Source organism: Haemaphysalis longicornis, unplaced genomic scaffold (genome assembly GCF_048455015.1).
Source record: "Haemaphysalis longicornis isolate Haplotype H1 unplaced genomic scaffold, Haemaphysalis longicornis Haplotype H1 scaffold_62, whole genome shotgun sequence".
NCBI classification, from domain to species: domain Eukaryota; kingdom Metazoa; phylum Arthropoda; class Arachnida; order Ixodida; family Ixodidae; genus Haemaphysalis; species Haemaphysalis longicornis.
In genome coordinates this window covers 1,497,857-1,509,690 of record NW_027526410.1, presented here as the reverse complement: position 1 = coordinate 1,509,690, position 11,834 = coordinate 1,497,857, and the positions used below count along the sequence as shown (strand labels likewise).

Here is an 11,834-nt window from a genome sequence, read left to right as displayed (position 1 = left end):
CTGCCGTCGCCGACGCGAAGAAGCGCGCAGTACCGCGTCCCCGGTTAGCTCTCATTGGCGTTCGAGCACTGAACAACTCCAATCAGGACGCAGCGGTTTTTAAAATGCCCTAAACGTACAATTTCCTTACAGACTTCACAATAAAAAGATGTTTAGGGCGCGGAAAGGCAAAAAGAAGCGAATCGGAACCAAAACACTGCACGAGCCGCTATCAGCTGCGCTGCGGACATCCCGTAAGCGCCGCGGAGAAGCGGCGGCAGGCGGCGCAGCGATCGCGAAGCTCCAGGCGTATACCGACACGAAGATTACTCAAGGTGGCCCGTGCGGGAAAAAATGTTTTATTACGAACTTATGTTGGAACATTTGGCCCAGTTTGACGTCTGGTAACATTCTTGTAATCTTCACGACGGGGTTGCCTACAGCTCACCCTCCGCGCACTTGAATGTATATGGCTTCAAGCATTGCGTGTATGGGTGGTCTGCAACCCTTTCCTTAAAAGCTTGTTTTTCGGAATCAGTCCATGTGCTTTTGTACGTCAGGTACCGCCAGACTGGAAAGAAAGAACGTAAACGCCTTTATTGCGGTAAAAATGTTCAAACCTAAATGGACCATGCAGACAAAACACAAGTTTGGTTTATTCGAAAGATTGCTTCGTTAGAATCATACTGACACCACTGTTAACATACACTTTGCTCAAATAAGCTATATAATAAGGAAAAAACGAAATGGCCACGCGACGCATTCGCGCACTTCCCGCAACAGAACCTATGATGTCATATGGGGCAGCTTTGCGATTGGCTGGGGCCGCCAAAAGCAAACGCCAATTCAGCAGGGCCTATAAGCTTGCCGAACGAGCTGTTCCCACTTAAATGAAGGGAATATGCTTTTTACAGCAGTAAGACTGGTGGGGTAAACTAAGTTACGAAAGCACACGTAAACATAGAAGAACCGATGCGTACTACTGTTCGTACTGCACGGACTATGCTTGTTTTAACTGCAAAGCACTGCGGCGCTTTGGGTTTGTTTCTGACGACAATGGCCGAATGGCGCAAGCGACGGTGTCTTACGTGACCATTTTTGTCGAGCGAACACCATGTTTCACGAAACGATTATTTTCTATCTATACAAAAACAAGCCACGTACAAATACCGTAAAAATAAACCAAATGCATAAAACGGCCCTTCGCGGTATGGTGGCGCCGTCTAGGTTGATTAACGCTAAACAAGGCTCTGCAATAGCGCTCGCATAGCGCTCTCTCGCCGCGGTCGGTTCGCGCTTAAAGAGACACTGAAGTTATTTGTAAACAATGCGGGATTACGAGCGCAAATTGTAGTCCGGAGTACCTAGGCCCTGTTTCGACCACTCTGAGTGCATTTACGCGAACTTATTTAGCAGAAAAATCCATTAGAAAATGCTGTCCTCCTCTCTGCCCTCTCGCCCATTTTCTTTGGCGTTTTCGTGTGACGTCAGCAGGAGAGGAGCTGGCAATTGGCTGCGCTACAGCACGGCTCGCCGACCTTCCGCGACCGAGTCAGTCGGCCCAACGTTTAGTCCACCGGCCGCCGACGGGCCATGGCAATTCACTCGATCAGTTGAAACTAAGCCACAACACGTTTGTGACTGGAAGAATGTGCCTTTCTTTACTTCGTTAGTTTGTACTCTGTATCTAGCTCCAAGTCAAGGTCGCTTCACACAAGCGCTGCACAAGCGCACATGTGACGCTTCGCTGACTGGTCCGCCAGTAGGAACATATAAGGCCTCTTGAAGGGTTAGAAGAGTCAGCGAAGTCAATATAGGTACTAAGGAAATAAAATCAACTGATACTTTTACCGTACAGCGTAAAACTAGGGTGCGGGAAGCACTTTTTTGCGCGGGGCGAACAAGCACAGCGGTCAGCAGCACGACTACGCATCTGCAGGCTGCAGAGCCATTCCCGTAATGTCATTACGCATCTGCAGGCTGCATCTGCAGGCTGCACGACTACGCATCTACAGGCTGCAGAGCCATTCCCGTAATGTCATTGCAGAAGTAACGAAAACACTCCATTTTGCGGGTGAATCAAAATTTTAAGCTGAACTTATTCGTTTCTTAGTGAATAAAGCATGACTTGCTGTCAAAAAAGCGCTGGCGGCACTATAAAACACAAAATCTTTCGAATAAAACAAACTAGTATTGTGCCTGCACGGCTGCTTTAATTACCGAGCCCATCCAAACCACTACTACTCAACTGGAGACAACTCCATTAACTCCATTTGTTGACCTGAAATCTTCAAATAAGATGATGAAGCTTAATTATTCACTCAAGATGAGAGTTTAAGAATAAAAGTCAATGTTTCCTGAACATTCCGAAAGTGGTGCGCGTGGAGCCCCTACAGACGACTTTCTTGTTTGTTTGCTTATCTCTTCTACTGGAAATAACTAAGGGGGCATGATGTGTAAAGGAGATGGCAGTATTTCTCGCCGAGCTTAGCGTCGCGGTGCGGTAGATAAGCGCTGTGTCGTTGCAGCTGGTCGCTTCGCAGGTTTCGTGCTTCGTCAGCAGCCAACTTGCACTGCCGCACAGCTGCTGCCGCGGCTCTTTCCGCATTTTCACATGGCTACGCGCATGACCAGGCGTTGCGAGCACAGCGCGCTCCTGCTCGTGTTTTAAGTTTTTTGAGTCAGGGACTAAGGAACGCGTCGACCTCAATGGGAATTTCGGTCAGCTATTTGCCGGACACAGCTTTCTGCAGACGGCGGGGCTTTCTCACAATGAGAAAACTAGAGTTCTCGCAAAAATACAGCACCAGCACCGAACAAACCGACCTGAACTTTGACGTGCACTCTTCAAACCGTAGAATGCCGACACAATTATAAAAGCGAGGGCAATGCTTATGGACATGCTTCTATGGAGGACCGAGGGGAAGACCTGAAAAATTATAAATACAAATTCCGCGATCGCGGCACCGACTTCTGACTGGTAGGTTTATGAATGATACTAATTTAATGAACACTTATTTGCCAAAATTGTGGTTTTACAGGCGTTTCGCTTATTTACGGACCAATTTTGTTGATACTACCTGACGTTGGCATAAAAAAAAGGCAGGGGTTATACAGCAGGTTTTTCTGTTTCATATTATAAAACTCAGGCCGCTGACATGAGGACACTCAATGTAAAACATTCCAGAGGGGCGCAAGTCGGTGTTTCTTGTGAACACTTATTACGCAAAAATTCAGGCAAATTTCACACGTTCGGAGCGTGGTTGTCGATCATTCTAAATAGTCTCTTTCGTTAACCCCTAAATATTAAGGAGGAATTCGCAAGGTCGGACGTTGAGTTAAACCTTTAAATGTTTCGGCAGGTGACATACAGAGTTTTATTGAAATTACCTGTTCCATCGGGGAAGCACTCGAACTGAAACAAATACTTGCAATTATCTGTGTCCAAAACGAGAGATTTTGTTTTTTCTGAAAGAAGACGAAACAAACCAGTTATGGTAGCGGTAGCATTTCTCGCAAAACGTATATAGTTAAAGCTTACAAAACGCTTCAATTTTTTAACACGTCAAAATTCTGCTTTCCGCGCAATACACCTCCTCAGATGTGGGCCGTGCCGTTACACTTTCCAATAAAACTGTAACCATTTGTCGAGGTTGTCAAAAATCTGCATGTCGTAATAATTTCACGATACATTTACACAACTTTTTTGCGCAAATAAACGTCTCGCGGGGAACCTTCGTTAGCTTGGAATTCTGGAAGATAAACGTCCACAAAAACTTGGAACGCAAGTCAGTACGCGCCAGCAGGACAAGGTTGTGTTAGTAACGTCGACTTCTCTGTCAGTGTCACTGAAATTTCGTATGAATAAAAGAGGGTTTCAAAAAGAAAAAAAAATGGCTGGCGATTACGATACTCCCTAATGCGATATTCTGGCGCAGCAGCAGTGCGCTGAAGCCGCACTCACTCGAGTCGTGGGTTCTCTCGACGGCAGCGATGATGAGCCTCTACGTCGGCGACGCGAACTGCGTCTCAGGAAGAGACCGCGAGCTGCGTCTTAAGCGAACGCGAAGCGTCTCGCAGTCGAGCGCCTCGTGCGGGCACAGCATACTGCGCGCTCCCCCACCGCACACTTTCGGAGAGCGCTGGCTCCCGCCGTCACGGCGAACCGCCCTCTCCTCCAAATTTCGCGGAACTCTCCTTTGCTTTCTTTCATCGTTCGCTTTTTCTTTCACTCGTCGGTCTTGCCACCGTTCGCTCGGTTACGTCGACAATGCCGCTCAGCCCATAGGCGGCCAACAAAGGGTTGCGCCCTAAAAATACCAGTTCATTTCTGGTTCGGGTTCACGTGAATCAATGTCGTCGCGCTTTAGTGCCGATTTCACTAAATCCCCCGCTAAACAGGCTCGCAAACGGGTTTCTAACCATTGAACCGGTTCGGTAAATTGAATTATACCTAATTGCGAAAACATTTAAGTTTTGTATTTCAAAGGAAGCGTGAGCGAAAAATACAAGCTTGGTTCATTCGAAAGAATGTCCCAATAACGGTAATGCCAACTTTAAGACTAACTTTGAACGATTAAGATAAATAACCGGGAAAATAGATGAAGGTGCTGCAATTCACCAGCCACCTTATTGCCCAGCTTGCACAACATTCCAGGGACATATGCGATTGGCTGCCGACGACAAGCAAGAATCAAAACTTTGAGCTTCAGTTGCGCCTCCCGTCTTGTTTGCCCACAGCACTTGAACACTTACATAACGTTTACGCACTTGCAGCTCTCGTTTCCCGTATAACGGTTCGGGTTGAGTTACGGCAAAAATATTAGCTTTCTTACGCTTATCGGATCGAGTTCAGCTACGGTTCGACGCCCTGATATAAACCATTGCATTTCGCTAAAGGTAGGAGATTCCGAGTTGTTTCACTCATTTTTACACAATACGCTTTTCTTACCCCCATTTCCGAGATCTCTCTCCATGTAAGTTTCGCCAGGCACGGTAGTAAACATGTAACTGAAAGAGAGAAACGCCGCTTAGAAGGGAGCAGGTAATCATCATCATCATCATCATTATCAGCCTGGTTGCGTACACTGCAAGATGAAGGCCTCTCCAAAGATTTCCAGCAGCGTCTACCCAGTGGTAGCTGAGACCACCCTTTCCGCACGAATTTTCGCAGGGAGCAGGAACACCGACTGTAGCGTATCGACCCAACAATCGCCCCAAATGAGTTGCCCAAGTCGGTTTTTTTGGTCTATCGGCGTGGTAAAGGACGCCTCGAAAAGAGCAAAATTAACGCGAAGAAAAACTTAGGTTACTATTCCCTCCTTCAATAGCAGAATAAAGCAAGCAGGCCAGCGAAACTTTGAAGATAACTGTATGCCTTTTGTTAGGCTGAGTTTTCTGCAAAAACGGTGTATTATTTCTGTTTCTTCCTTCATTGTATTTTTATTCACTCATACTGTTTACCCTGTAGCGTAATTCATGGTTCAGAAACGAGTGGAACAGTGAATTTTTTTAAAGGGCTCACAGTTTCAAAACACAGCTCTATAAGTGTATTTAACGTAATAGCATCAACAACCACAGAGTACACTTTTATTTCGCCAGTTAGCACGCTTTGAATAATGGTCAGAATTATACAGTGTCTCGGTTTAAGCAACAGGCATGTCAGCAGAACACGCTTCGACCACTTGGTTAATGAATCTATGTTTCTATAGTTAGTAAAAAGAAAGAAACCTTGAAAGTTTAAAAGCGACGAACGAAAGGCGTGATATGACAGCTATGGTTGCTTCTTCGCGAATGATGAAAAGGATGCCGGAGGTAGACTTCTTTATCAACGTCGACGCTGCCGTGATGAAGCCAAAAAAAAAACTAACGATGCAACGAGTCGACGGCATGTTAGTGTTGGTATGCTAGCTTGGAAACCTGGTGCGTTTACGCTATGGTGCCGTGTATACTTCGAGTAAATGAAGTGGAGTGATACATTTTCCATATATTCTAACTTATCGACAAGGAATGGTTGGTGGGTTATCTATACTACACCAGCATATTTCAGAAGGGGACGTACGAGAGTTAAATACGCTGTTTCAATTTCTGAAGGGCCGCCGTTAATTTTGGTCGCTAAATTTCCAATTTACTGCATGCCTAGTGCATATATTGTTTACTTGTACATGCTATTCTAAAATTGATAGCAAATGTTACTCCCATGTATTTGAAACAGTCAGTGCGAGTCAAATGAGGGCGCACTTAATCGTAATTAACGTCGTCCTGGTGTTAAAAAAGAAAAATGTTCGCAAAGCAAAAAGGCGGTGGTTTTAAGAACTCCTTTCACAGACCGAAAACGTGCCTGATTACAAAGCAACCAACACGTCCCCCCTCTTCACCTCCCCCAAGGAAAAGAAAACAAAGAGAAGATAATGCCGAGAAAAAAATCTCCACAGCTGCTTTCACTGGCTAGGTTTCACTTCCGCTCACCGGGCGTTATGAGCGAACCGCTGTTCTCGAAGCCTTATTTCTTTTGCGAGTGAAAAAATGCAGGAGGCACTTTAAAAAAGTGGTCCTTTCCTGCTGTTGTGTCCACAAAATGCAACGTTTACCGGACAACTGCAGCAGTCGTTCAGTTGATTTATTGATTGATTGTGGGGTATAACGCGCCGACGCTTGAAAGGCGATGAGGAGCGCCGTGGTTGAGTGCTGTAAATTAATTTTGACCAAATGGGGATTTTTAAGCTGCACCGAAATCTCGAACACTCAGGCGTTTTTGCTTTTCGCCTCCATCAGAAAAGCAGCCACCGCGGCCGGGAATCTGGTCGTTCAGTTGCCGGGGACTGTGCTCTTTTCAATATCTGCGACACATTGACGCACTCTTTATCTCCACTCACGAAGCATTCTACAAGCCGGTGTGAAATTGTTTTTTTAAATACGCGGACATCCCGTAAATAAAAGGTCAGGCCATATTTTTTTTCGGAGACTGGTAGATCTTGTATGTCGCGCGCAGCTTGTCGTCAGGAGGGGCGCGAAATAGCGACGCTTTGTCGCCGTTTCCTCGGTAACCAGATTTGCAGGCACGAACACGACCATTCACACGAAATTTTCCGGGATCTACAAAATGCCAAGTCCATTTTAGGGGCCCACGATAAGACAAGAGAACCCGCACTGCTAATACCGCGGCGAACGTCCGTTCCTTGCCGAACGCCCTCCTACCCTTTCCCACGCAGCCCTTTGACCAACTCCAGCGCCGTGGTGCGGCCTCATTCGGGAAAGCACAAAGCTCTCCCATAGCGTTACAGCGGAAAACATTGAGGGACTCTGGTATTACTGACACACCAAGGTGTCTACAAGCAAAAATGATTAAGCAAAACCGAATAAACCGGATGAACCGAGTGCCGATCACAGAGGCCCAGACGACGCGAAGGATCATTGACTATAACCATGAATTTATAATCAATAGCAGTATGAAATATACATGTTGCAAATGTTTTCTGCTGAAGTAGCCGGACATTTAGTGCAGGTAAAAATACACTTCCGTCCAGTGCCGCCATACGGCACGTCTAGATGTCCGTGGAACCACGTGCCCTCGAACTTTTTTGCATGGTGTAACCATCCCAAATGCACTTAACACGCAAAGAGAAACTAGGAATGTTTCCAAAAAGTCACAACCAACTAACGCTTCCCATGGTATAGTGCCAAGCGCAGTAATCCTTGCTACCGACAGGGCAGGTTCCATGCGTTTATATGTCATCCGGCGAAATGAGGTAGTTTCGGGCACGTGTACTAAACAAATACGTTAAAGGAACGTTGCAATTATAAAGATGCGCTTTAAACCATTCAACCTACAAGCGCTGGTTAATAGGCCTGTCAACAATACAAATCATTCTCAGGGGCAAAATTTCATAAGTAGCGAACAGTCGGTCTCGGCGATTGTGAGTGTAGGTGAGACTTACGGTGACCGCGTGCAGTCACTCGAGTTGACTGCGTAGCAGACGTAGTCGCCTTTGTCTGATACATCAATGCTGTCACGTTCACAGAACGCCGACCCCTCCATCGGTATCCACAGCGACCATGCATCAGCATTGAAGCCGCAGGTCAGCATCTGCAAGAGTGTAACCGACGATGTACATTACGCAAAGACCCGAAAGGCACTGCAGCAGCCGTGTCCGCTATCTGTACTCTTCCAAAAACCATTTACTATTAAATAAGTACACGGTATGTTAGTATTAAAAAGCGACAAACATTGGATATTTTAATTATAAAGCACACGAACGACAGTATAGGATTTGGGGAAAACGCACCAACTGTAGCGTTGTTGGTGTAACTGAAGGGGTGCTGGGGCAATGGTACGCTTGTATTGTACGCTTGGTTACTCATTACCAACTCGCCCGTACCCCCCCCCCCCCCCCATTGTTAAATCAGTGACAAAATGTAGCAAGCGTCAGAAGCGTGCAACCTGTTTTGTGATTCCGAACGTAGTGGCCGTAAAACAAAAGTGGTCGGGCGAACTGATTGGCCGTTCACTTTGATTGCACTCTTTCATCATATATTCCCCGTTCCCGCTTAACACAATAGAATCAGGGTAGGCGCCGTATTTACTCCCATAATGATCGCACTTACGTAATAATCGCACCCCTGAAGTATGTCGCCAAAGTTAGATTTTTTTTATTTCCCGCGCAATGAACGCACCCTGAACTAGCCGCACCAATGTGTCGTATGTGTGCAAAGTCTATCTGATGATGATCGTCCGTACCTCTGTATTCTTCCCTTTCGAAGAGGGCATGGATACGTCAATGCGGCAGACTTGCCGATATCGGCAACCATGCATTCAATATTGATGAGGAAGAAACTGTCACTAAATGCAGATACTATACACACACGACAAAGAAAAAAAACGCGCTCAGGTTGATGAGTCGGCCCCCATGACTGTTTTGATGTCCCGCACTGTAACAGAGGCAGCCACTTATTCGTCGAACTGTTGTCACCTCCCAGCAAACTCGTACCGGCGCGTTCGGTTATTCCTGAAAACACGACATTTTTCGCAAAGCAGGCTGGAGGCGGTGTGCAGAGTTTTTATTATATTTTTATTTATTATTTTTATTATGTTCATGAGACCTATCGTCAAAATGTTTACCCACTATTCGCTTCCGTTTTCTGTGCTCAAAAACGTTCTTAGAAAAATTTACCCGCCGTAATGAACGCCCCCCTCAATTTACATCAAATGTTTTTGAAAAAAAAGTGCGATCATTACGCGAGTAAATACGGTATTTCATAATACTCTGGCTCAGTGTGAAGATGGGGGACAATGCTAATGGAAGCGATCAATTCTCTGTCCTTGTCTCTCCGTCTAACACCATTCGAGTTCAAAACTGGTGTCGGCATTCAGATTGTTGGTTCTGACGACGTGCTGGCGGCCGCATAATCCAGCCCCGCGGGCCACGGTCGGCCCGCGGGCTGTAGGTTGCCGACCCCTGCAGTGGAAGATAACCAACACAGTGACGATCCGAAGTAAAAATTTGTGCCGCGCACCGTGTTTGCGGATGTGTTAAAAATCATCTAAATATAGAAGTACACATCTCTTTGGCGCTTGTTTTGTGTCCTTTGCGCTTAAGTTTTTTTGTTTTTTTTTACGCTACTGCCTCGCCTACTCCCTGGTATACACGTACCCTGCCGTTCGTAAATCGTGCGGCGTGCAATGATAAGCAAGAATCATTTAGCTTGCGAAAATACAAAACACAATCTCCACTCGTTTTCAAGGCGGTGCCAGGCTTGCACGGCTGTACCAGCAGTGTCAGTTGAGTCGGCTGCATTTCTCGAGTCCGCGTGCTCCCGCTAGATCAACCATTTACAGTTACCTCAGGCTACAGGATGCGCAGCGTTTTGTGTTTATGCTACTTGCGAACTGTTCATTTGTTGACCTTGCGCAAGAAGAAAGAATGGTAAATATCGTAAGCAAGTTAGACCACCCGACCTGGCGATACTCTCCCACGCCGCGACGACCGCGACAGCTCGCTCAAAAGACAGCCGATAAATCGGCTTGTTGTAACGGACATTATTTTGTTTAGCCTTTGCAGCTGCTTTAACGGCTATTTTATTCAGTATGCAGTCATTTAAACGCACCACCACAGCGTGATTGAACTAAGTACAACCAACTTTCGCTCTGGCTTGTAATCGAAAACACATGGAGGGTGGCCACGGTCGTCTGCTTTTGTACTACCCAGACCTGTAGCACACGAGAGGGGGAAGAATGCCGCCAAAACTGGGCCTTACCAAAACTCCAGCGCAGAAACCCTATAATCGGATGGCGGCACGAGGTCCTTTTCTTTCTTGTGGTACCAAAACATTGCCGTGGGAACAGAAACCACATGTACGGCGCAATAAATCATTTTTTGTTATGCCTTCTCAATACGAACCAGTGAGAATAATTTCTTTCCTTGCAGTTGAGCACAACGGTAGACGAATTTTGTGAAACAACTTTGTGTTGAAAATTTCTTGTTTTCAAATTTTCTACCAAGCGTTATTCCGCGCGGTAAAGTGAATCTACCCTTTGGTAGCTCTTGGCTGCTGTTGCGCGAGAGAACACTGCTTCAGTCAAGGACCAAACGCATAGCAAAAATCTATGTACCTTGTTTATGTCGAAAGTGTTCAGCGGAGTTTCGTCGCAGATCGGGTGGTAAGTTGCCGAAGACGTTGCTCCGAAGAAACACGTGGCAACAAGTAGGCCAACTACTTTCATAATTTCGGCCATATTAAGGTCTCCTCCACTTCAGGCTGCGGTACTCTTGACACGGCTGCAAGCGTCTCTGTCCTGAACTGCTTACTGGTCTTTTTAAATAGAAAACACAGGATGCCAATAGGTTATACCTCGCCTTTTTCAGCCATTGCTCTATTGTAAAAAACATAAACATGTGTAACCTCAATGCGATATCCTAATCACGTGGGTGACCGAGGCAGGCAAAGAAATATGACATTTCCGCTCGATGAACTTAATACACCCTTTCGGGCCTCAACCGCTCGCAACTCTGGTTCACTGCTTTGCTCCGAGGTCAACAGGTACATGTGTATTTTTTTCGTAAGTCCTCGGGTTGGAGTGTTCGAACTCTGTTTGCTGAGTTCAGATGGAAAGAAAAATGGGCCGTTGTGTGGCGAACGCGAGGCTGCAGCTATGAGCTGACTACTCATACCAGCAATGAGATAAAAACAACATTTCCCCTTGATATATTCGTTTCCTCAGTTCGTACCACATGCTACTAGCTCTGGTGTACTGCTCCGCGCAGAGCTCTAAAACTGCACGTGTAGATGAAGCACCCGTATAGAAACCTCTGATACCTGTGCACTTTCTCAGTGAGAAGAGAAAGAAAATGGGCTGCAGTCGCCTAGCCTTGAATGGCGCAGCCGCACACTGTCAACCATATCCGTCTAGAAGTGAAAAATCGCATTTCCGTTAAATGTAGTGATTTACCCGAACGCGCGCAACAGCTCCAGCTTGAGCGCAGAGAACCAGAGCTACACGTGCTTCTGTACGTGTGCCCTCCAGGTATCCGCTTGTCGAGCTGCAATAGAAGGGAAGTAAATGGGATGTCGTCTCGCGCAGGCGATGACGCAGCTACAGATGCGCATGTAGGAAACCACAAAAATTAATAGTGCTTCAGACTTCAGTGGCGACGTTTTTGCTTAATAGTATGCACAGAGGCTCCGGCATACAGAAAAGAAAGCCGCTGTATCTCGAACTTGTTTTAAATTTTTGTTGTTAGTAATTAGTACTGTACAAACGCTTCTGTCAAATTTGTAGCGACACCGAAAGCCATGTGCGCGAAAAACCCATGGGCAATTCGAGCGCCACAAAATATTTGTAGCCAAATAGAGCCTGG

At 46.2% G+C, this 11,834-nt stretch overlaps 1 protein-coding gene across 1 annotated transcript; it reads right to left on the bottom strand.

The window, feature by feature from the left end:
- Window positions 1-322: 322 nt before the first annotated feature.
- LOC144144114 (uncharacterized) lies at window positions 323-11,095 on the bottom strand. The gene is made up of 5 exons (XM_077675504.1): window positions 10,589-11,095; window positions 7,917-8,065; window positions 4,931-4,989; window positions 3,370-3,447; window positions 323-550 (listed from the first exon to the last, which is right to left on the bottom strand). The coding sequence occupies exons 1-5, from the start codon at window positions 10,709-10,711 to the stop codon at window positions 417-419; spliced, it is 543 nt and encodes a 180-aa protein (XP_077531630.1). The 5' UTR covers window positions 10,712-11,095; the 3' UTR covers window positions 323-416.
- Window positions 11,096-11,834: the final 739 nt, after the last annotated feature.